Source organism: Cervus elaphus, chromosome 22 (genome assembly GCF_910594005.1).
Source record: "Cervus elaphus chromosome 22, mCerEla1.1, whole genome shotgun sequence".
In the NCBI taxonomy this organism is placed as follows: domain Eukaryota; kingdom Metazoa; phylum Chordata; class Mammalia; order Artiodactyla; family Cervidae; genus Cervus; species Cervus elaphus.
Window position 1 is genome coordinate 7,903,724 of NC_057836.1, and position 25,713 is coordinate 7,929,436.

Sequence of the window (25,713 nt, forward strand, 5' to 3'; positions counted from 1 at the left end):
AAAAAAAGATTTATTTCTTAATATCTACTGATAGAAGTATTCCCCATTTGTTGTTTATTGGAGAAGTCAAACTAAACAAATTGTGTGATGTTAAATAAAAAAGCTAAAATAAAGTTCCCTTCTACACTGGAGAGATTCACTTTCCTGTTTCTTCTAATTTAATGACATTGGTTCACGTAAGATCTATCTAACACTAGAATTACATGTCCCAGGGGATGGGAGGCTGTTGGCACCTCCCCTTACCTGGCTCCACGGTGATTACCATACCGGGCTGGAGAGGGAGGGAGCGGGGCATGTCTGGAGTGTCATGGACATCCATCCCCAGGTAATGGCCAACATGATGCGGGCAGTATTTTCGGGCAGCCTGGAAATGATATGACCACAGTGTTAAGGGAAAAGTTGGGCCTGTGTAGATCCATGAGATATGTGTTAATACTGCCCCCTGCCCTCAGCTCTGCCACTTGTGTCATCTATCCCTGGGCTAATGCTTAGGAGACTGAAAACTGCCGCCTCTTGTATGTAATTCTGCCAACGCATTCTATTAATAACTAATCCACATTTCTGTTCCTACCACTTCATACTACACACATGTGAACTGGGGTTGCCCCAGCAATGACAGTGGCAAGTGAAAATCTCTTTTCTGGGGGAAGGGAGATAATCATGTTAGGACAGTTCTTTTTCCAACATGCACACATCCCTCTCAAGGAGCCTTCTCTGGAGACCCTAAGTATCTCACAGCAGCTTGTGGGGTAGGTAAGAAATGTCATATAACACAGTAATTATGAGGCATTTACCAACCTGGGTACTTCTGTCCATTAATTAAAGATTTGTTGGCATGAACAGGAGGAATTACAGCTTCTTCCCTACTGATAAAAGCAGCCCTGGCAGTCTTAACTTGGCGATAAGAGATGCTTTACTGGTCTGTCTGGCTTGACCACCTGGCATCTTAATTTAAAACTGAGTCTTTAAAATTTTCTTCAACACCATCATACTTTGGATGCAGATGAAGTTCACTAAAGACATGGCAACTGAGGATACTGTTAAAAGTCTCAACAATGTTACTGAAGCCACACACACATTTACCCTTCAACCCCTACTTTTTCAAAATCATTAAAAATGAATTAAAGAGTTAACCTCTCCTCTTTTCCACCCTGTCTGCACCAGACTTCATTTTATGTTTTCTGAAGACTGAGCTAGTCACACAGTATCAATGAACTTCATGTGCTGCCATCTTCTGGGAGAAAGAAGTACTGCGCCTTTTGTTTTAATCTAGGTTCAAAAAAGTCCCTCTTACAGGTGAAGAATCACAAACTCCCATTTCTAAATCGAATTAGCTTTACATAGGATAAAACCCAAGCAGCATGTCAGGTGCTCTTAAGAAGTGGGGTTGAAGGAAGTGAAGTACCTTGAAGGGATTCTTCTCCTTAATGTTCTTCGTGATCCCCAGCTCCTTTAGCTTCTGGCCTATCAACGTCAACATCATGCTGTAGACGTTCTCCAAGCTGGTTCCAGGGCAACAGAGGGTCAGACAAGCTCTCTGGACTTCGAGAACAGCTTCATAGAGCTCTGCCTGAGGTGCCGTGAACCTGGCGAAAGGGAAATCCAAGAACAAGAATTTGGAACTGTCTGATATTGCAGGAAGTTTTCTTCTAAGTTTGATTAGAAAAACTCTCAATGGTCAGCAGATAGACATGGTGAAGTGAGAAGATGCACCCAGCCATGAATGCAGTTAGAGGGCCAGACCAGGCTTAACCTTGATCCTTCCCGTTTTTTTTAACCATTAAAAAAATACAAACACAAACAAAACCAGTCAGCCAACCAACCAACCAAAGAAAAAAAACAGTCTAAAGATCTACTTCTTACAGGCAAAGCAGATGTCATGGGATAAACTAGTTGGTACTTTGGCTACTAGTAATGTACTAGTTTCTGTGTGTCCTTAGAATAATCATTTCTTTAGCAGTAATGGGGGAAAACTCTAACCACTTACATCTTACCCATTACAGCTCTTCTTTCAAGGACAGACTTATAGCTGCAGTTTCTGCCAGCTTTCAGAAAGCTCTTTGGTGTCTTCAAATACTTGTTTTTATTTTTATTATTTTTGGTTGCACTGGGTCTTTGTTGCTGCAGGCCGGCTTTCTCTAGTTGTAGAGTGGAGGCTACTCTGTTGTGGAGTGCAGGCTCCAAGCGCACGGGCTTCAGTAAGTGCAGCACACAGGCTCACCAGTTGTGGCGTACAGGGTTAGCTGCTCTGCAGCATGTGGAATCTTCCCGGAGCACAGCTCAAACCTGTGTGCCCTGCACTGGCAGGCAGATTCTTATCCACTGTACCACCAGAGAAGCTCTAACTGCTGTTTTTAATATTTTGTCCAGATTCTATAATTGTTATCTGTGGAGGGTTAACTGGGCCAAACTATTCTACCGAAACCTGAATATTATTTTTGCAATCAGAAAATAAAAACTTAATTTAAAAAAAAAAAAGTGTGTGCACATGTTAACTAGGTGTCTTTACGTGCCTCATCCTATGATCTGATAAATAAAGCAGTCTCAGAAAAGAATCAGGAGCTTTGTAAAGGCAGTTAACCTGAGCTGGAGGGACCCTGTATATTTCTTTAGTTCTTTATTTCAAACATATCCATTTTCTAACTCATATTCCTAAGAAGCGGTGGGATCTGTAGCAGCCCTACCTGCCATTGACAGGCCAGGTACGAGTGATGTCACTCACGTAGCAGGAAGACTCACAGCCTCCATCCAGCAGCACCATCTCCCCATCCTGGAACAAGAATAAGACAGGTGAACGAAGGTGACTTTATGACTGTCAGTTGTATCTTCTAACTTAAACTCTTTATGCCTTTCATTAAGGAAAAAAAGTTCCAATTTAAAGGAGACTAGTCTTCTCTGGTTCCTTCTCACAAGAAACAGCATCTAAGTGAATTCATGTTGGCTCAAGAAAGACGGCACTGTTGAGTGGTTAAGTGCATTGGCTCTGGAACCATAGTGCTTGGGTTTGAATTACTAGAAGTGAACATTAGCACATCATAAATGTTACCTCTGTCACTGTTAATTAAAAAAAGAACCTATGTAAGTTGGTATCCAAGGCCTTTATTCACATATAACTTACCCATTTAACTTTAGAATGTCACTCCCTCTTTTGCTCTCCATCAAAACATATGGTGGGAGCAAAAAAAGAAAAAAAACCCACTTTGCGTAAATCTCTGTTTTACCACTTGTCACGTTATACTGAAATTTTGTTTATGCCTTTGAAGACAGGCCATATCTTATTCATATTTAAATAAGCACAGAACTTGGCACACAGTAGAATAATGGTCAGATAAATACATATATAACAATGACAAGAAGAATGAATGTGGTTTTTATTTCTGGAAAAATGTAGAATAAATTTTAGAAAACAACTCAGTTCTGGATAAAAATATATTCTATGAAATGTTGACATTACATCATGTAAGAGATGTCTTAAAGACATTTTTTCCTTGAATAAAGACAGCCCAGATCGGAAACTAGAGCTGGGAGTGGTAAGGTAAATATTACAGTATATAGGAAACAAAGTGTCTCCAGAATGGGGAAGAGGAGCAGGAGGTTCCTTCAGTAAACCAGGACATTCACAGGGGATAACAGGGCCCTTGGTCATCAGGACCCACTTCACTTCTGACAAAAGCATATGCAAATAATATTTAGAGGAAATGGCCCCCAAATTTGGGATTGCATAATTTCCCCAAAATAACAACAAGCAAACATGAGCTCACAACCAGAGGCTGTCACCGTCAAGCACACGAGGCAGTAGGTCACTGTCAGTGAGAGTCAGCAGGAACAACAAACACCAAATTCAGATCTTCCAGAATTCCAGGTAATGGAATTATCTGGAATTCGTGACAGAACTGCTGTCATGAAATGTTTAAAGAGATAAAGAATGGAATCACAAAGATTAACAAGCGACAAGAGACAACTAAAAAATAACCATGTGGATCGAAGGGAATGGAGATAAAAATAACTGCTGAAATAAAATACTAGGTGGATGGCTGAAGGAGTAGGTTAGACAGATGAAAAAATTTAGTTTCCTAGAATAGAGACCTACCAAAATCCCCTAGTATATGACAGAGACAGACAAAGCCAAGGTAAACATGAAAGAAAAGTTAGCTTACTGAAAACAGAAAAGAGGCTTAACCTATCAATACATCTAACTGAAGTCCTTGAAAGGGTGAACAGAGAGACTATAGAAGAGATGATATCTAAAGAAATGTCTGAGCATTTCCTAGAATTGATAAAGACACGAATCTACAGATTCAGGAAACAGAAGGTATCATAATGAGGACATGTAAAAATAAATTTGTACTTAGAAATACAATAAAACTGAGAAATAGCAAAGAAAAAGAAATCTTAATGTAGCAAAAAGCAATTTCCCGAAGTAAAATAACAATTATTTTCTTTTCTAAAATCAGCAACACTTAAAGTCAGAAAAGAGAGTAATAATGTATTAAAACTGATGACTAAAAATAACTCAATCTAGGATGGCTTTCTCAGCATAGCCATTTTTCAAGGATAAGAATGAAATAAAGTTGCTTTGGCTAAACAAAAGTGGAACAAGTTTATCGGCTATATACCTTCATCTAAGGGATGCTGAGGTGGAAGGAAGGTGATCCCAGAAAGGCCGTTTAAGAGGTAAGAAGGAAAGAGGAACATGCAGGTAAGTCTGCTTAAAGCCTGTCAGAGAGGGCTCTGCTGTGACCTCTTCCTGACAGCTGCACGTCGCTGTGGTCACGTCCCTGTGGTAAGCCCTGAGGCAGAACCACGGGCAGCCTGCAGTCTCTCTGACCACAACCGTTCCAGGTTCCTACTAGCCAGTCAACAGCAGAGCCCTTCCAATTCCCTGCGTTTCTCGTGGCTTGTTGATAACCTTGCCTGCTAACTTGAATTGAAAACTTTCAGATAACCGAAGCCAGACTATGACCTACAGGTTTTCGACCATTTTCCCTTATTTCTTACTTGGTCTAGTAACAGCAATATGTCTTCTTGCCTTATAAAGCTAGATTTGTGTTTATCCTCTAGTTTTTCAAGAATGAATACTATATTGTTTAGGAACAGGTACCCTGGTGGTAAAACTATGAAGAAAAACCAAAAAATGGTTAAAATAAAAGTCAGGATGATAAGAGATAGAAAGGGAGATGTGCATGTGATTGCCTAGAAGCTTCTAAGGATCAAGTAGTGTTCTTATCCTTGATGGTGGATACATGGTTGTTCATTTTATCATTATTATTTTAAACAGTACATTATATTTATTGTTTATAAAATGTCATAAATATGACAGAATATAATGAAAGTGAAATATTAATTCTTAAATAATCATAATTAGAAAAGAAAAAAGGATGAAAATTAATGAATTTAGGGAATTCCCTGGTGGTCCCATGGTTAGGGCCAGCTGCTTTCAATGCCCAGGTTTGATTCCTGGCCAGGGGACTAAGATCCTATAAGTCACATGTCACAGTCAAAAAAAAAAAAAGAGTTTAGCACCTAATTTAAGAAGCTAGAAAAAGAACAAGAGAATGAACATAAAGAGTAGAAGAGTAAAATTAACAAAGGCCAGGACACAGTGTGTGGTAAGATAATTAGCAAAGGTAAAACAGCATTAGTGATATGTGAAGTTGACTTTAACAGACTAATAAAAACCCACAAACCTCTGCTGAGATTTCTTTGCACAGATCTTAAGTGTACAGAATTAAATTGTCAAATGTATACACCCAGGTAACCATATGCCCATGCTCTTACCCAGTCAACGCCCCATCAGAAGCAACCACTGATCTGATTTCTATCACCATAGATGAGTTTTGCTTATTCCAGAACTCCATATGAATATATGAATAGAATCATAGAGTTTGCAATTTTTTTCTTTTGAGATCATTTGTGCTGTTGGTAGCGCTGTGGTTTGCTCCTTTTTCTTAAGGATATACCACATGGCAACTTCCCCATCTAATATCCTAGTTACAGACTCCTGGATTGTTATGGGTAAACTGGCTATCAACATTCTTGTACAAGGCATTTTTGGGATATATGTTTTAATTTTTATTGGAAAAATACCTACAAAAGAAATTGCTAGTTCATAGGGATAAGTATATTTAAAGAAACTGTCTATTAAGATTTATTAGGAAAAAAGAGAAGGCAAAAATAGTTCAAGACTGTAAAAAGGTACATAAAGGAAAACAAAAAGCAAAAGGAAAGAAGAAGAATGTAAAAGGGTAAATAACTCCAAACACAAAAGATTAAAATGTAAGATAATACTATGAATAATTTTAAAAACTTGGACAAAATGCTAGAAAAATATAATCTACAAAATTGTTTCAGGAAGAATGGAAATATAAATTGATAAAATCACTTTGGGAACGTCTGGCAGTTTCTTTTTTTTGGCCTCACTGCGTGGCATGCAGAACTTTATCAATCAGGGATCAAACCTGAGCCCGTTGCAGTGGAAGTGCAAAGTTTAAACCACTGGACCACCAGGGATGTCCTAGGCATTTTCTACCAAAGTTGCAAATATGCATACCCTATGACTCAGCAATTCCACTATTAGGTGTTCCTTAGGCAACCTTGATAACTTATATACTGTTCACAGAATATTCTTCATAATGGTTAAAAACCCAGAAAATATATAAATGTCCATCTATGGATATTTATCACATAAAGAAATTAAAACAGAAAAGTTTATAGTATTCATTCATTTAAAAAAAATAATAAACCCATTCATTACATGCTAAAATAACATTTTTAATGAAAGTAACTTTTTCTAAATAAAAATATTGTTAGAAAAGTGGCATTGCTTTACATTTTTGCAAATCTCTATTTAGCATAGATAAATAGAAGACAGCTAGAGTCTCATATTTGCTTCTGCATTCAATTTGGAGTGATGTTTCATGTCATAAAACCTCTAGGATACTTAACTGTACAGTTGAGAGACAATAAGAGTGAAAAAGAGCATGTAACATCTTAGCATTCTTCTGAAAATAGATTTAACTTCAAAAACCACACTTTACCTGCTATTCTACACTTCAGCAATTACAATGAACAAACTATAGTGGTATGCAACAATATACTGTTGAATGAAAGAAGACATACATAGTATTTCAAATACATAAAGTTCAAACATAACTAAAACCAAAGCAAATAATGTAAAACTACTTTATTAATTGTAAAATAAAAAGAAAAGCAAAGACATAATCACTATCAAAACTGGGAGAGTGGTTACCCTATTAGGGAGAGGAGGAGCTATCACAGGGAGGGCAAAGATCACATGGAGGAAGCCTCTTGGGGGTGGGGGGACACAGTAAGGCCCTATGTCAGGGGTTGACAAGTTTTTTCTGTAAAGGGCTAGATAATATTTACTTTGTAGACCATACTGTCTCTGATGCAACTACTCAACTCTGCCCATGGGTTGGGGGTAGGGGAGCAGAAATCACTGTGTTCCCATGAAACTTTATTTAAAAAATAAAGTGGAAGGCTGGATTTGCCCAGAGGGCTGTAGCTTGCTGATATGTTTTATTTCTTGATCTGGGTAATGGTTACATGAGTCTTTAAAATTACCCATTAAACTCTTCCTTTATGGTTTAAGTACTTTCCCAGTAGTTGCATTTTACAATTAAGAAATGTAAAAATAAATAGAAAGTCTCAGCATATTAAAGAAATTGAACCATAGTTAAAAGGCCCACAAGAGATAATATCAGGCCCAAGTAATTCCACAGGACGTTCTAACCAATTTTCAAGGAACATTAATTCAAATCATTTTATAATATTAAAAAATAAACTGTTTGACTCCTTGATGTGAAAACCAGAAAAAGATAGCAAGAGAAAATCACAAGACAATCTCACTCATGTACACAAATCAGAATATACTAAACAACACATGAGCAAGTTGAAACCAGTTGTGCACAAGATAAGATGCTTAACTTCATTGGTAATAAAGGCAATGGAAATTAAGATCACAAAGAGACCACAATGTCTATTCCAACTAAAATGATAGAAATTAAGAAGTCTGATAATAGCAAGGGATAGAGAGAATATGGTCAACAGAATTAATTATACATATATGCTGGAAAGAGTGTAAACAGATACAAATACATGGGGAAAAAATTATTTTATCTTGCTTGAGTAAAAAGAAAAGTTAAGCTCCCAAAACTACATATAGCAGTATGTAATTTTTATATAGTTCATAAAGAGGCAGAACTAATTAACACTGGGGAATCATGTCTATATGATAAAACTATTTAAAAAAAAAAACCCAAGAGAATGACAAACAAAAATTTAGGATACTGCTTAGTGACCTTTGGGAGGGAGGCTGTGGGATGGCAGAGCATAAGGGTATGTGAGTAGATTGAACATATTGGCAATGTTCTTGAGTCATTGGTTCACGGGTATTCATTAGAAAAAAAAGTGTGTAATTTACATGTTTGCTATATTCATTTTTTTTTAATTTACTGTAAATTTAAGTAGATAATTAAAAGTAGACTTAATAAAGGAATACAAGATTCTTTACTTGTAAATCACTTGGGAAGAAAACCATAAAATGTAAGTTCCCTCACAGCTAATAAGCTATTGGTAAAATCTGCCTGCTCCCAAAATAAGCTTGGCCCGTTGTTGGCACAAGACCTCAGTGAAGGAGTTTTACCACATGAAATGAGCAGAGGATTTAAACTAGAATAGTTGGCTCTGCATTAATGAGTTACCTAAGTTTCTTTTCCTCTTCTGTTAAACAGGCATGTTAATAACTGCTCCTATCTCACAGTGCTAATGTGAGGATCAAAGGATAGCACGTCTGTAAAAGCATTTTATAAACAAAGGGTTTTATAAATGGCAGTTAGCTTGTGAAAGCTGAAGGTTAGGGGGCTGTGAGGCTACAGCTGTTTCCACTAAGGCATCCGAACCCAGAGGCAGTAGCACTGAAGGGGATCTAGGTACCTTGATGAGCTGATTGTTCTTCACATAGTGCAAAGTGTTCGACCGGTTACCTCCAGCAACCACAGGTGGGTAAGCCAAGATGTCTGCACCACGGGCCCGGCATTCAAACTCAAACTGAAAATCAACAGCAAAGTATGACAATGCAGGACTGAAGAAAGGATTTCCTTAAGGCTGCCCTAGTCTAGTCTCTCTTCAACAGCCCATAGCTCCATTCAAGTACTTAAGTCAATACCGGAAAACGATTCACCACATCTTTTTAACCAAAGTTTTATGCTATAATTTCAGTCCATTTCTTTAATTATCACCCCAATACTGCTATTTTCTTCCAAGTGCTCTAACTTTCCTATGATTTTCAAACAGTTAAGTCCTGAAGAGAGCACAGAAAACTTATGATCAGGATAAGTACAGAGATACAGTCTAGATACTTTACATGTTACTTTTCTTATTTAGGTAAACACTGGAATACAGCTTGCATTTTTTTTTTTTTTTTTTTTTTTTTTTCACAGCTTGCATTTTTAACAACAGCTCTAAATTACCAATTTCAACTTTCCAAATAGCTACCAACCTACATGCTCTGGAAATACGAGAAAGGATGCTAGGCAGATGGTAAATTCTAATTTCGCTATGTCCTAGAATGAAGCTGGAGACTGGTTCATATCTGCTACTATCCACAGAACCGCCTCAGATTCTCTGCCTTTATATTTACCTAAACACTATGATTCTTCTTAACTCCCACTTGTGAAAGTCCTTCCTTCTTTATCTGTTCTTTTCAATTTTCTCCATTTAATTGTGAAAGAAAGTAAAAGTTGCTCAGTTGTGTTTGACTCTTTGTGACCCCATGGAATAGTTCATGGAATTCTCCAGGCCAGAATACTGGAGTGGGCAGCCGTTCCCTTCTCCAGGGGTCTTCCCAACCCAGGGATCAAACCCAGGTCTCCCGCATTGCAGGCAGACTCTTCACCAGCTGGGCCACCAGGGAAGCCCAAGAATGCTGGAGTGGGCAGTCTACCTCTTCTCCAGGGGATCTTCCTGACCCAGGAACTGAACCGGGAGTCTCCTCCATTGCAGGCGGATTCTTTACCATCTGAGCTACCAGGGTAGCTCTACATATTTTAGACTCATCTAATAAACTACCAGTGACACTTAAGAACCAAATCCTCTTCATGGATACCCTGGTCATGTCCATGAAAGCCAATTGGATGCCATATGCAAATCAAGAAAGTACATTTGCCTCCGACAAAACTTCGCCAGGCATTAAAGCTCACCTTAGCATAAAGAAAGCCTTCTTCCACAGGGGCTTTACTGGCAAACATGGTCTCTATAAAAGCCTGCAAAGAGAACGAAAGAAGAAAAGAACATAGTCCCATTTTAACTACGTTGCTTATCCAAACATTCAAAATACTGGAGCTCAAATGAAAAACACAGTTCTCCCAACTTTGTTGACCTGAAGTTATGGCTTTGTGAACACGATAAAACAGTTTTCCAAAGGGGAAAATATTGCTTTCCAGAATAGTTGGCTGATGACAGACTTAGTGGAAGGGCAGTCAACCTTCCCACTTAGAATATACACTCTATGCTAGAATAAGCTACATAGAAACACATTTGTCATTTATGTTTCAAAATGCTTCTACAGCCTTAGAATATACGAAATTATGGATTGACTGGTCCAGCCTACAGCAGGGTCCCCCAACCTTGGCACTATCAACATTTTGGGCCAGGTTATTCTTTGTTTGGGGGCTATCCTGTTCATTGTAGGATGACAGTAGCATTCCCTAACTGTGATAATTAGATGTTGCCAAATGTCCCCTAGGGGATGCAAAACTGCCCCCAGTTGAGAACCACCAGCCTACAATATAAGTAATTTAATAACTGGATTAGCTAATAAGTTCATTCGGGGTTTTCTATAACATCTTATACAATGTGCCTTTGGTTTTATTTTGTTTTAGCTCCATTCCCCTCAAACCTTGCTTTTCTTCAACTCTACCATGAATTTATGCTCTCTTGTATTTTATGTATCCATGTAAGCTAATCAAAATCCTTTTTGAAACAAGGTCCAGTGAGGAATTACAAACACGTTATGTTTACAAAGATAGAAAACATGACACACATATAATTCGGCTATCACAGAGAATTACTGGGTTGGCCAAAAAGTTTGTTCAGGTTTTTCTGTAAGATTCTTTTTTTTACCCTTTTCTTAGTGTAACTATTCTTAAGGAAACTATTTTGCCCAAATATCAAAAGTCTTATAGAAACATTCTAGATCAGAATGTTGGGAACCCTGAAGGAATATCATCACTGATAGCTAGAAGTTGTTTATTAAGAAAAATAAGGGCAAATTCTCTGTTGTCGTTACTAAATTGGTAGATTAAAGGAATTACTAGACTTAATACTTCTAAGATGGCTTCCCTGTGGCTCAGACGGTAAAGAACACACCTGCAATGTGGGAGAGCCAGGTTCGATCCCTGGGTTGGGAAGATCCCCTGGAGAAGGGAATGGCAACCCGCTCCAGTATTCTTGCCTGGAGAATCCCATGGACCGAGGAGCCTGGCGGGCTACAGTCCATGGGGTTGCAGAGTTGGACATAACTGAGTGACTGACACTCCCACTTTCTTTCAATACTTCTAAATTTTAGGACAACATTGCCGAGCACTGATCCTGGTCAAGGTCTGAAGTATGCTGGTTAATAGCGCTGAGAGGAGTTTCCAAGCAGTCTGTTATCAGCTTATCAGTATTGATAACAGTGAAATTAATGGTATGTTCTTGGATTCCCTGGGACCTCTGAAGGGCTTTGCTGCTTCATAGCAGGAATACACCGATACGATCAAAACCCTAGGATCCCTAGCTGAGATTCCTGGGGCTGCCTGGTTCCGAGGTGTTCTATGTGTGTATCTATGGTTCCAGAGCCTCCGAGAAAATGCATCTTCCCCAGTCCTGACTGAGGGAGAACAGGAGCCTGTACTCTGGACCTGGCTGATGGGTTATTGTTGTTGTTCAATGGTTAAGTCACATCTGACTCTTTGCAACCCCATGGACTGTAGTGTGCCAGGCTCTCTTGTCCTTCACTGTCTCCCCAAGACAAATTCATGTCTGTTGAGTTGGTGATGCTATCCAACCATCTCATCCTCTGCTGCCCCCTTCTTCTGCCTTCAATCTTTCCCAGCATCAGAGTCTTTTCCAATGAATCGGCTCTTCACATCAGGTCGCCAAAGTACTGGAACTTCAGCTTCAGCATCAATCCTTCCAATGAATATTCAGGGTTGATTTCCTGAATCAACTGAAAATTTTGACTGGTTTGATCTCCTTGCAGTCCAAGGGACTCAAGTCTTCTCGGCAGGACAATCTGAGAGCATTAATTCTTTGGCACTCAGCCTTCTTTATGGTCCAACTCTCATATCCGTATGTGTCAGCAAAGTAATGTCTCTGCTTTTTAATATGCTGTCTAGGTTTGTCATAGCTTTCCTTCCAAGGAGCAAATGTCTTTTATATTTCACGGCTGCAGTCACCATCTGCAGTGATTTTGAAGCCCAGGAAAATAAAATCTATCACTGCTTCCACATTTCCATCTGTTTGCCATGAAGTAATGGGACCAGATACTATGGTCTTAGTGTCTGAATGTTGAGTTTCAAGCCAGCTTTTTCACTTTTCTTTCACCCTCATCAAGAGGCTCTTTAGTTCCTCTTCACTTTCTGCCATTAGAGTGGTATCATCTGCATATCTGAGGTTACTTCCCCTCGCAATTGTGATTTAGCTTGAGATTCATCCAGTCCAGTATGTTGCATGATGTACTCTGCATATAAGTTAAATAAGCAGGGTGACAATATACAGCCTTGACGTACTCTTTTCCCAACTTTGAACAGTCCACTGTTCCAAGTCCAGTTCTGTTGCTTCTTGACCCACTGTACCCTTATACTATACCCTTCTCCTTTAGTAACTCAAGACTTGTAAGCACCACCACTGTCTTTAACAACTGACCTGTTTAACTGCCATTTGTTAGTATATCTGGCATCTAAATTCATTATTCTTTTTTTTTAAACCCGATATGAAATTCACATTACATAAAATCAACCAATTTAACAGTGAACAATTTGGGGAATTCTCTGTGCTTCCATCACAGGGGGCATAGGTTCGGTTCCTGGTTGGGGGACTAATAGCCCACAAGCTGCGTCTCGTGGCAAAAAAAAAAAAAAAGTGAACACTTCAGTGGCATTTAGTCTACTGACAATGCTGGGCAGCCTCCACCTCTGTCTAGTTTAAAACATTTTCACCACCCCAAAAGAAATGCCCTAGCCAATAAGCAGTTAATTTCCCCATATCCCTGTCACCCTAGCCCCTGGCAAACATCAATCTGCTTTTGGTTTCTATGGACCTACATATTCTGGATATTTCACATAAATGGAATTACATAATGTGTGGCCTTTTGTGTCCGGTCTGCTTCACTTAGGGTAATGGTTTCAAGGTTCGTCAATGTGGAATGGATCAGCATGTCATTCCTTTTTATGGCTGAGCAGTTTTCCACTGTATGTGTAGATATATATACTACATTTTGCTTATCCATTCATTCATGGATGGTCATAAGAGTTGTTTGCACCTTTTGGCTATTGTCAATAGTGTCTCAACTTCCCTCATAGTTCAGTCGGTAAAGATTCTGCCTGAAATGCAAGAGATCTGGGTTCAGTCCCTGGGTCAGCAAGATCCTCTGGAGAAGGAAATGACAACCCACTCCAGTATTCTTTTTTTTTTTTTCACTCCAGTATTCTTGCCTGGAGAATCCCATGGACAGAGGAGCCTGGCAGGCTACAGTCCACGGGGTCACAAGAATTGGACACTACTTAATGACTAAACCACCGCCACCACTGTTTGAGCACCTGTTTTTAATTCTTTTGGGTATATACCTAAGAGAAGAGCTGTCAGGTCATATAATAATTCCTTAATTTTTTTCAGGAACCCCCAAGTATTCTCCACAGTGACTGAACACTTCTACTGGTCATGTACAAGTAAGTAAGTAAATGTTGCTCAGTCATGCCTGACTCTTTGAGACCCCATGCACTGTAGCCCACGAGGTTCCTCTGTCCATGGGATTTTCCAGGCAGGCATACTAGAGTGGGTTGCCATTTCCTTCTCCAGGAGGTTTTTTCCAACCCAGGGATTGAATCCAGGTCTCCCACATTGCAGGCAGATGCTTTATTGTCTGAGCCACCAGGGTAATGTACAAAGGTCCCAATTTTTCCACATCCTTGCCAACATTTGTTATTTTTTAAAAAAGATTTTTATTTAGTTATGGCTGTGCTGGGTCTTTGTTATTGCGTGTGGGCTTTCTCTAGTTGCGGCCAGTGGGGGCTACTCTCTAGTTGTGGTGCACGGACTTCTCACGGTGCTGGTTTCTCCTGTTGCCCAAGCTCTAGAGTACAGGCTGAGCACTGTGGTGCTCAGGCTTAGCTGCCCTGAGGCATGGAGGATCTTCCCTGACCAGGGATTGAACCCATGTCCCCTGCACTAGCAGGTAGATTCTTTACCACTGAGCCACCAGGGAAGCCCAACATTTGTTATTTATTTTTCAATAAGGTATATTATTAGGTATGAAGTGGTATCTGATTTTGATTGGCATTTCCCAAATGGCTAATAATATTTTAAGCATTTTTTCAAGTGCTTAGGTCATTTGTATATCTTTGGAGAGATGTCTGTTCAGCTTTCACTCGTTTTATAATTGGGCTGTCCTTTTTTTTCTGTTGGCCCTGCCAAGAGGCTTGCAGGATCTTAGTTCCCCAACCAGGGATTGTGGTCACCCTCAGCAGTGACATTGTAGAGTCCTAACCACTGGACTATCATGCAATCTCCTTTTTTGTTTTTGAGTTGCAAGAATTCTTTACATATTCTGAATACTCGACCTTTATCAGATATATGACTTGCAAACATTTTCTCCCATTCTGGAGGTCCCCTTTTTACTCTCTTGAAAAATGCCCTTTGAAACACAATTATTTTTAATTTTGACCAAATCCAATTTATCTATTTTTCTTTTGTTGCTTATTTTGGTGTCATATCTAACAAATTCAAAGTCATAAAGATTCAGCCCTGTATTTTTTTCTAGGAGCTTTACATATTTGTAGCTCTTGAGGTTAGGTGTTTGATCTATTTTGAGTTAAATTTTTTTTTTTTGAGTTAATTTTTGTATATGGTGTCAGGTGAGGGTCCAACATCTTTAGTGCGCATGTGGACACCCAATTGTTCCAGCATACCTGAATTATTCTTAAAATACATGGTTAAGGCATTATTTTGAAAGAAAAAGGATGATTCTGATAAGAGGGATGAAAATAAAACTCTGAGCTTGGGTGACTGCCAAACCACTGCTGGTCTGAAGTAGTACTGACTTTTAAATCAGTGGAATCTGAAAAAGACTCTGAACCTTAGCAGCTAGCATAATGGATTGGAAAGGAATCGCAAGCTGCCAGCAGGAGTGGCTCTGGTCTGAGAAGGCTCCCTCTTCTTCAGACTTCACCCACTGTGGGCAGCAGGTGGCGCTCCAACCAGAGAAACTTGCGCCACTGTTCACTGAATGAACCAGTGAGGCTTCTGTGACACGCTGCAGCCAAGATAATTCAAGCACGGCACACTGACGGAGGACCCTTATCTAGCAAGGTTAGTGTGCAGAATACTACGTAAGGAACTCTGCAACTGAAAAACAAAAAGATAAACAGTTCTATTAGAAAACAGGCAAAAGAGCTGAATGCACATCTCTCCAAAGATGATTATATTAAGGCCCAATAAGCAAACAGAAAGATGCTCAATAAATGATTAGGAAAACGCAAATCAAAAGCAAAATGAGATACCATTTCTTTTGTGTGTGTGTGAAAATTATTTACTTATTTATTGTAAAGTAGTTAGCCTCCAACTAATAAAAATAAATGGAAAAATTTTTTAAAAAAATAAAAGAAATAAAAGAAAATTCCATGGACAGAGGAGCCTGTCAGGCTACAGTTCATGGGGTTGCAAAGACCCGGACATAACTGAGCGCACACTCACATATGCATACTTCAATAAAATAAAATTGTTTTAAAAAGAGAAAAAAAAGAAGAAAATTATTTACTTGTCCATTTTTGGCTGCTCTCATCTTCGCTGAGTGTGGACTTCCTCTAGTTATGGCAAGTGGGGCTACTACCTAGTTGTGGTGTGAGGGCTCCTCATTGCAGTGCTTCTCTTGTTGTGAGCCCCGGCCCTAGGGTGCCCACGTTTCTGCAGTTGCGGTGCATGGGCTCAGCACATTGGCTTAGATGCCCCGGGGCAGGTGGGATCTTCCTGGACCAGGGATTGATCCAACTCATGTCCCCTGTATTTTGCAAGGCAGATTCTTTTTATTCCACAAGGAAGACTCTTAACCACTGGACCACCAGGGAAGCCCAAGACACCATTTCACATCCATTAGAGTGGCTATCATCAAAGCAAATGAACAAAACCCTCAAACCAAAAAACAAGTGTTGGTGAGGATGCAGAGAAATTGGAGACCTTGTATATTGCTGGCAGAAATGTCAAATGGTGAAGCCACTATGGAAAACAGTTTCAAGGGAGCAATCAATGGATGACATAAAAGGGAAAATTTAACATAATTTTGTGCCTGAAAAGATGCTTACAGCAAGACAATAGTATTTCTCTTAGCCTTGACTCAGAAGCCCCTTGGGGTGGAGGGCTCTGATGAAATCTCTTCCTTTTTTGAAGAGCCTAAACAGATCTGCACAATGGCCAACGTAACAAACACACTTCCCAGAGTGACATACATCCTCAAAATGGACAAGAGATGAGACTCTGTGTTTGACTATATGAAACAATACAAGTGTAGCTAGTTTTTGGGTTTTTTTGTTTTTGATTCTCACATCTATTATAGAGGAGCTATGTTGGGAAGCAACCTGTGGGAATATTTAACAGGTTGAACTTAAAAAACACTGATTAATAATAATCTACATGAACATTATGTAGTCATCAATTGTGACGATGGTTTAAAAGAGGTATCACAATATGATGGTAGAATGTCATCTACTCTTTGTTGATGAGATCAAAGGTTTGGTCTCTGTGAGAGCTGTTACAGAGCAGGAATATGCCAACGAGACCAAAATCCAAAAGTCCCTAGCTGAGATTCCTGGGGCTCCCTGGTTCCAAGGTGTTCTATGCATGCATTTGTGCTTCCTGAGCCCCAGAGAAAATGTACCCTGCATGGTCCTTACTGAGGAAGGACAACGGGAGCCTGCACTCAGCTTCTCTGGACATGGCTGTGAGATGGCCATTGGCTGTGATAGCTCTTCTCACGTTAATGCTGTTGGCAAACTGTGCCCTTCTCCTGTAATAAGCTGATAATTTGTAAGCATGGTCATTTTAGGTCCCATGAATCTACTTTAATAAGTTCTGCCACTATTATTGTAATTATGATAAGGAAAGGAAATAAAATGAATTAACTTAATGTTGTTCCAAGGAGAAACAACTAAGACTATGGATAAAAAGATACAAGAAGGAGATCTGATTTGCCTTCCTAAGTACTGCACAAGTCTCTAGACACACTTGGTAAACATCAAAGCAGAAGCTAAATGTCCATGTGCCGTGAGACTACTGCCCTGGGTACACAACCTCAAGGTGCCCACTGAACCCTAAAAGCTGGACTTCTTTAATTTGGGAAGAACTTTTCCGGTGAGAACCATACCTGTGACGTCAGCTTCCCAGCAACCTGCATCCGTTCAACTTCTGCAGGAGATTTGATCAGCCTGAGGCGCTGTACCAGCTGCTGCACAGCCCGGACCCTGTTCTTGCTCCTGGCTTTGACCTCTGCCAGCTGCTGCAGGTAGTCACAGTGGAGCTGTTTGTGGGCAGGCCTCATCCAGTCATACCACAGTGTATGTGTCTCGGCTTAAAACAGATTTAAAATAAGACAGCAACAAGAAATACCACCTGTCATAGACTTGAAGAGTCAAAACTATTTTAAAATGTGCAGTATAAACTCTAAAGGGTTGAACACACTCTCTCAGGACCTGAAGGAATGGGTCATAAGTCATTGGGAAGGCCCCTCCTGAAAATGGCAAGATATTCTGAGACTGGATATATGGCTTTTTCTGCCCTCAAACTTCAGTGTTTTTTTTTGTAAGGACAACAGATGAAACTAGAGCTTTACTCAAGCTTTGATTATTTATTAACTGTTTAACAAAAATTGTGACAATTGTTCTCCACACCACAAGTCAGCTAGAGGTATTGTTAAATAACTGAACACAGAAGGACAGAAAAAGTACTCAGCTTACAACCTCATGGTTAAAAGTGCTCCATCCCTTAGTTTCAAACAGTCTCAGTACTGGTGAGAGGGGGTCTCAGAGCTGATAATCCACATTCATCCAGAATACCTGTCCTCTTTCATCTGCCACGTGTTCTCATTACAGACAACCACAGTTCACCTTTTCACTTTGGAGACCCAAGGAAATGGTTGATTTTTGCTCCAGACATAAGATAAGGCACACCATGAAAATTTTTTCCACTTACACCATGTCTCTATTTGTCCCCCCCTCCCTTTTTATTTTCTGACAGAAACCTATGAGTAGTGTTCCCAACAATTTAAATCTGAAGATTTCTATGTTTCATACAATGGACTTGGGACAGAGAGGGGAAAAAGCCCTAAAGATTTTGATTGGGTATGCGTTAGTGATCCAATCTCCAAAATATTTTTACTTTTTAAAATACAAATGATTTTAAATGTAGACTACATGTAAAACTGATCTTACTTTGAACAGAAATTTAGTTGTTGTAATTTTTAAAAAGTAAAACAACCATAACTATTTGCTGTCATTTTATAAAATCATAGGCCAACCTTTTTAGGCTTTTAAAACCTTTTTAGATTTTAAACTTTCAATCCAGGATTGTTGGAAGCAATTTTGAAATCCTCTTTTAATTAGAGAATGACTTCAGAAATGTTTATAAATCTTACAAGAGTATCAGACTGAAATTTTACAATCAAATACCTTATTTTGTCTAAAAATCATTATTTTATAACTTGATCATCTATCTTATTTACCAAATTTGGCTCTAAGTGACTTTTAGACACTTTAAAAAATAAAATACTTCCTGGAGCTGCAGATGTGTAAGAATCACTAAGGATAGTTTATAATGTAGTATACATTCTGAAAAGTTCTAGAAAAGGAATCTCAAAACATTGAGTGATCACAATTTTACCAGAATAAACATAGAAAAGGTGACGTTTTCAAGGGGCATGAACTCTACTGTGTACAAGAACCACCGGAGAATCTTGTTAAAATGCAGATTCTGATAGGAGGTATGAAGTGGGGGCCACAGATTTTACACTTCCAGTATCTATTCTGCATTTGTAATTCTATAATGCATCACCAGGTGTTTCAGCTGCTGGTGAAAGATCATTCTTTGAGAATACTGCCTGTTTTTGAAGAGTTGGCAAAAGTGGTAAGGTAAGTAGTAGGCAAGGGTCAATAGACTGGTCAGTAATCTTGAAGAGTGGCCCATGTCCATCCTCCACATTAAAATCCTCTTTTTTGGGATTTCACACTAGAACAGTCTCTGTGAATGAATAATCTAGAAGATTTAGCAAATGAATAAATTAAATCTTTAAAGTCTTATGGAAAAGCTTTATATTCTTTCACAGTACCAAGGGAAATGCTGCCATGCTAACAGTTTTAGCAAATGAAGAACAAATGGGCAAGAAGGTCTTAGTCCCAACCTGGCCTGTGATCTGACCTCTGCTCCCATCTGTTACCTTTCAGCTTTGGTACAAGATGTTGAAATTCCTCCAGTGTATAGGCTTCATCCACTCCAGTTAGAGCTATTGCTCCGTCGGTGCCAGATCGAGGGCCATCCCAAAGTTCTCTACTGGGGTCTCTCCGAGGCACAAAAAGCATGGCCTTGTGTGCTGGTAACTGCTTGCCAGGGAGGCTCTGAAGGACCAGAATGCTATCGGGCTCTTGGAATCCACACAGGTACAGGAAATTGTTGTCTTGGTGGAAAGGATAGGGGATATCATTGCTCATGTAGTACGTAGGGTTGGACAGCAGTACCACGGTATGGTCTGCACCACTCTGCTCTTGTGCTTCCTTGTGGATCAGAGACATTAGCTTGTGTCTGCGAAGGGCATATTCCACCTGGGATAGTCCTGGCGTCACCTCCCCTAGAAATGACAGATAACAGTGATGCTTCGCATTTCTATAGTGGCAGAGTACTGATACTTAAGATAGTTTAACATTAGATGAAGACACTCAAGTTCATTTCTTCAATTTATGCCCAATCTCCTCACAGCACATGGCAAAATTAAGGAGACAACCCAGGTTTTAAATCTCTATTCCATTGCAAAAATTTGCAAGAAATTATCGATAGTTAGATGTGGTCCTGCCTGAAAACTGGGATCATGACCCCTTAAGATCTTTTCCAGCTCTCTGGTTCATTCTTTTACTCATTCGTTCAAATATTTATTAAACATTATTATGCAGAAGGCACTCTCAGGGACACCATCCAAGTTGCCCTTAAGTTTCAACATACAAGGTGAGGAGAAGGGTCACATTTTCTGTGTAAGACTTACCCAAAAGAATGTAAGCTCCTTGAAGACATCAAATTTTGTCTGTTTGCCCAATGCTATATTCTCAGGGCCCAGAATAACAACTGGAATATAGCAGGCCTTTGAACTCTAGTAATACTATCTACCTCTTGGGGCTGTCATGAGAATCAAATCTGATAAAGTAAGTGGTTTTTATTTTTATTTTATTTTTTTTAGTAAGTGGTTTTTAAAGACTTGAATATGCCCTAGAGAATCTTTTGAAAGCTATGGATTTACTCTGTTTACTAAACTTTGTGTAGGCACATACAAACTTTAACATATAATTTCAAGAGTCTCAGATTCCTTTAAGCTCACCCAAACAACCCATTTTAAGAACCTTTAAAGGGTTATGTCTTAGTTCTTAATACTAGTACCTAGAAGACTGCCTGGCTGCTAGCCCAGTGATGCCTGAGTGAATGCTTCACTTCTGAAATGGAAATTATGCCTGCTTTCATTTCAGGTTCTCAAACAAAAGAACTACTAAAACAGATGTTTCCTAAGCCTACACTTAACATATTAAGAGTAAAACAACATCGAATGCTTACTGAATGCTTACTATGTGTCTGTACTATTCTAATTATTTACATGTATCAACTTATTTGGGCTTCCCTGGTGGCTCAGTAGTAAAGAATCCACCTGATAATGCAGGAGATGCGGGTTCAATCCCTGGGTCGGGAAGATCCCTTGGAAAAGCAAATGGCAACCCACTTCAGTGTTCTTGCCTGGGAAATCCCATGGACAGAGGAGCCTGGTGGGCTACAGTCCGTGGGGTCACAAAGAGTTGAAGACGACTTAGAAACTAAACAACAACAATCAACTTATTTAATCTTCACAGTGACTTTGTGATGTGGGAAACTAATTATTATTCCCTGTGGTAGCCAGTCTCCGTATGCAAGTATGAGAAAATGGCCACGAAACAGGCTGTATATAAGAAATTAATTATGAAGATGGACAATATGTTCCCATTATTTAAAAAAAAAAATTAAAGGAGAGAGAAAAAAAAGAATTTAGAAAAATTTGGAAAAGAACCACAATTTTTATAGTGGTAACCTATGGAGAGTGAGATAAACTGAAATTCTCTAACAAGATGTTTTTATATTATTTGAATTTTGTTTCAGTGAGTATATACTCTTACAATTAAAATCTCAAATAAAGAGATAAAAAGGCTAAAAAAGGGAAACCATAGACAGTCCACTCCATACTCATAACCTATAATGGTTTTCTATTGTCCATTAGATCAAATTCAATTAAGCTATTTTGACATTTACATTTAATATTAACATATTAATGTTCTCTACCAGGTAACTTCAACTTATCTGGCCAACACTTTTGGGTAACAGCTTTACTGAGATATTTTCATACCATACAATTCACCCACTTACAAGTATAGAATTCAGTGCTTTTTGGTATATTCACAGGTTTGTGCAGCCATTACCTAAAACAACTTGAGAAAATTCCACTACTCCAAAAAGAAGCCCCACACCAATTAGCAGTCATTCTGTTTCCTCTGAATCCACCCCAGCCTTTCACAACCGCTATTTTCTATCTCCATGGATTTGTCTATTATAGAGATTTCATATAAATGAAATTACACCATATGTGGTCTTTGGAGACTTAAACTTTTTCCTTAGTATTCCTCCAATTATTGTGAAATTAATTACTTCTAAGTCTCAATTCCAACTTGTTCTTTCCCTATTACCTTGCTCACAATGTGCCCCTTTTCTAAAATTTCTTCTCCTTCCAACGCAATCCACTCCAAGACTTGAAGCTCAAGATGTTTGCTTTTAGACTCTTCTCATTCAAAACACTTTCTTAATTAACCCTGATCATGCTCATTCGTTCCTTTGATCTACCTTTTTTTTAAATTATTTCTTTTCCATATATACATCTTATAGTTGTGTATAAATGTAATCACACCATACTCCCCACCCCATTTCTTCATTATTTGAGCCCTCATTCCCCTTCCCTCCTTCTACCCACATTAGAACCATCCCCATGGCTTGTATTCTAGTAAGTAAACTTCCCCTTTATGGATCACAGCGTGTCATGGGGGAAGGAGCTTGCATAACTCAATGAAGCTGTGAGCCACGCTGTGCAGGGCTACCGAAGACAGACGGTCAGAAGAGCTCTGACAAAACGCAGTTTACTGGAGAAGGGAATGGCAAGTCACTCCAGTATTCTTGCTGTGAGAACCCCATGAACAGTATGAAAAGGCTCTTTAAAAAGATGTGACACTGGAAGATGAGCCCCCCAGGTTGGAAGGTGTCAAAGATACTACTGTAGAAAGCAGAGGCAATTACGGACATGAATCTAAACAAACTCCAGGAGATAGTGGAGGACAAAGGAGCCTGGCCTGCTACAGTCCAGGGGATCACAAAGAGTTGGACATGACTTAGTAACTAAACAACAACAACAACAGGACTTAGTGACTGAACAACATCATATCCTTTCCTATCTTTCTCAATATTCATATAAACACATACACATTACCTGCATTTAGGATTGTATGAGTCCCTAGTGTTTTACAAAAATGGGACACCACAGTCTTTTCTTCACATTGCTTTTCTAACACAATACCTCATAGAAATCCCTCCCACCAACTCATCTGGCATAACTTCAACTCATTCTGCTTGATGTCTCCGTACTATTTCTTGGGACACTGTATCATAATTTCCTGATTTATTTCCCTGCTGGTGGGCACTCATATAACTTTCTGCTACAATAATAAATATCTTTATATTATATCCACAGGGTGCCTTCCTGCCCTATGGACACTGGTGCTCTTACTTCTGTAGGACAGTCGGTCCCAGGAGAGCAACTGCGGGGTCAAAGTTCTCCGAGTTTTCTTAGTGCTCATGTGCAGTACATGCAACTCAGTTGTTTCTGACTACTTGGGAAGCGTCTAGTTGTGTTACCTGTAACTGTACCTCATTAATAATTTTTAACTTTTATTTACCTACAATAGAAACATTGACATTTTTGTTAATATTAACGAAATTGGGGAGAAACAAAATAGATGAATGAAGGGCCTTGTGACAATTTGAATCTGCAAAGCAACAGAGCAGGTCCTAGAAGAGCTCAGGTCATATATTTCTTTCTCTCAGGATTAAGTTGGCTAAGAGTATCCTAGGGCTCCACAGCAGAGAATAGCTTAACTATTTATCTCCCTGATAATTATTCACTTTAAGTCAGCTACTGTTACTCAATATTGGAAATTTCCTGGTTTACCACAAACAGCAGATACTCTTTTCTAAAAGCAGAGGCTGGTTATAACAAGTGAATTATCCAACTTTTCCTTTTTTTGTTTTACTTTTGTCCCTTTCCTGTGCTTCACTTTTGGTTATTTCACAGCTTTAGTCCATGTAATTAAACTTAAAAAATCAATTCATTTTTTGTTTTTAAAAAAAATTTTGAAAGAAAACTCACAGTATTAATGATCTTAATTAATGAGTTATCTCATTTTCATTAATAACAGAGTATACACATAATATATTAAGAAGTAACTTCTGAAAAAAGAGAAAAATTATTTAAAAATCAAAGCAGGATAGCAAAACCATCTTTCACATCCTTCAAGCATTTATCATTGCTGAATGTAATTTCATACAAATGACTATATGAGAAATATTTAAAACACTGGCTACATTTCTCCAAGCTTACTAATTATAAACACTATAGAGTGACTATTAACTAAATGCTTCTAAACTTCTGAAATTCCAAGGAACTCTTGGTCACAACAGAAAAATTATCCAAGGAAAAAACATACCTTTTCTTATCAATTGAAGGACGGGGTAAAAGTGTGATAAAGCAATGAACTTTAACCCTAGAGGTAAACCTGACAGTTATTACGGCCTTTGATCATAGAGCTAATCATTATAGTCAACGTAGCCTGAATTTCTTCGGATAAAATTGTATCTGAATAGACTTTATGGATGACTTCATCAAACTGTAAAGTATTAAAAAGCACAGTCAGTATTTTATCACGTGAAGTCAATTAAGGATAGAGTGGCTACTCAAACAAGCTTATTTAGCCAATCAAATGCCTAGATGTCACAATCTGGACTCTGTAAATAGCAAAGTCTCATAATCAATCTTGAGAGTCGGGTGCCAAGAAGAAAAGCTCTTCCAGGATATTGAGGACTGGGCCTCTGAAGACAATAAGAAAAATGTTCTTCATATTTTATCAGCCAGGCAGAAAACCCAGAGAAGAAAGTTTTACGAAGACTAAATATGGATGGAAAGATGCAAGTCTTTGCTACAATCTAGGTATGTATTTTAATTACTTCCTGAAACTAACTAGGTTAGGATTTTTTCCTTTTCTGGCTGTGCCTTGTGGTATGTGAGTTCTTAGTTCCCCTACCAGGAATTGCGCCTGTGCCCCCTGCAGTGGAAGGGAGGAGGCTAAACCACTGGACTGCCAGGGAAGTCCCTAGGTTAGGATTTTAACATGGTCTGATTTGAAGAAGTGTCCTTGAATGCTGTCTAATATTAGGTAGCTTTTATTGTGTAATAAGGAAGAAGTGCATAAAATGATCTATTACTATATAGCTGGAAAACAGGGATAAAGAAAAAGCTAACAAACATTTCCTTTACAACATAAAAACGAAGATGTCTCTGAAAAAAATGAAATGACCAAATAAATAATTGAAAAAATCTCTAAATGGATTTTATCTGCATACACTGAGCAAAACAAGCCAGAGAAAAAGGGTTCATACTGTATGATCTCCCTTACACAAAACTCACAAACAGGCAAAACAATCATGCTGCTAGGAACGAGACCAGTGGTTAAGGATGGAGGTGGAACTGACTAGAAGGGTATCAGAGGACCTTCTAGGGTGATAGCAATGTTCTCTATCTTGAATGGAGTATGAGTTATATTGTTGTATGTAGGTATAAGGATGACCATTACCCTTATAAAAGTAATTATTTACATGAAAGCCCCGAATCATCTGGCTTTCTCTCACAATGACAAGAATGAGTTTCGAGTGATTCAGGAGACTTTTATTATTCAGCTTTTTTTTTTTTTCCCATTTATTTTTTTATTAGTTGGAGACTAATTACTTTACAATACTGTAGTGGTTTTTGTCATACATTGACATGAATCAGCCATGGATTTACATGTATTCCCCATCCCAATCCCCTCTCCCACCTTTATTCAGCTCTTTAGAAGATTCCCAATTCTTTCC

General features: G+C 38.8%; 1 protein-coding gene across 3 annotated transcripts in view; it reads right to left on the reverse strand.

The window, feature by feature from the left end:
* Positions 1-25,713, reverse strand: part of XPNPEP3 (X-prolyl aminopeptidase 3) — a 41,943-nt gene that overhangs the window by 3,827 nt on the left and 12,403 nt on the right. For all 3 annotated transcript variants that reach the window (XM_043880670.1, XM_043880671.1, XM_043880672.1), the window contains 7 exons: positions 19,700-20,107; positions 17,636-17,838; positions 10,221-10,283; positions 8,956-9,069; positions 2,685-2,770; positions 1,406-1,586; positions 244-364 (listed from right to left, as the gene is read on the reverse strand). In XM_043880670.1, coding sequence (XP_043736605.1) covers positions 244-364; positions 1,406-1,586; positions 2,685-2,770; positions 8,956-9,069; positions 10,221-10,283; positions 17,636-17,838; positions 19,700-20,107 — 1,176 coding nt within the window. The remainder of the gene's footprint in view (positions 1-243; positions 365-1,405; positions 1,587-2,684; positions 2,771-8,955; positions 9,070-10,220; positions 10,284-17,635; positions 17,839-19,699; positions 20,108-25,713) is intronic.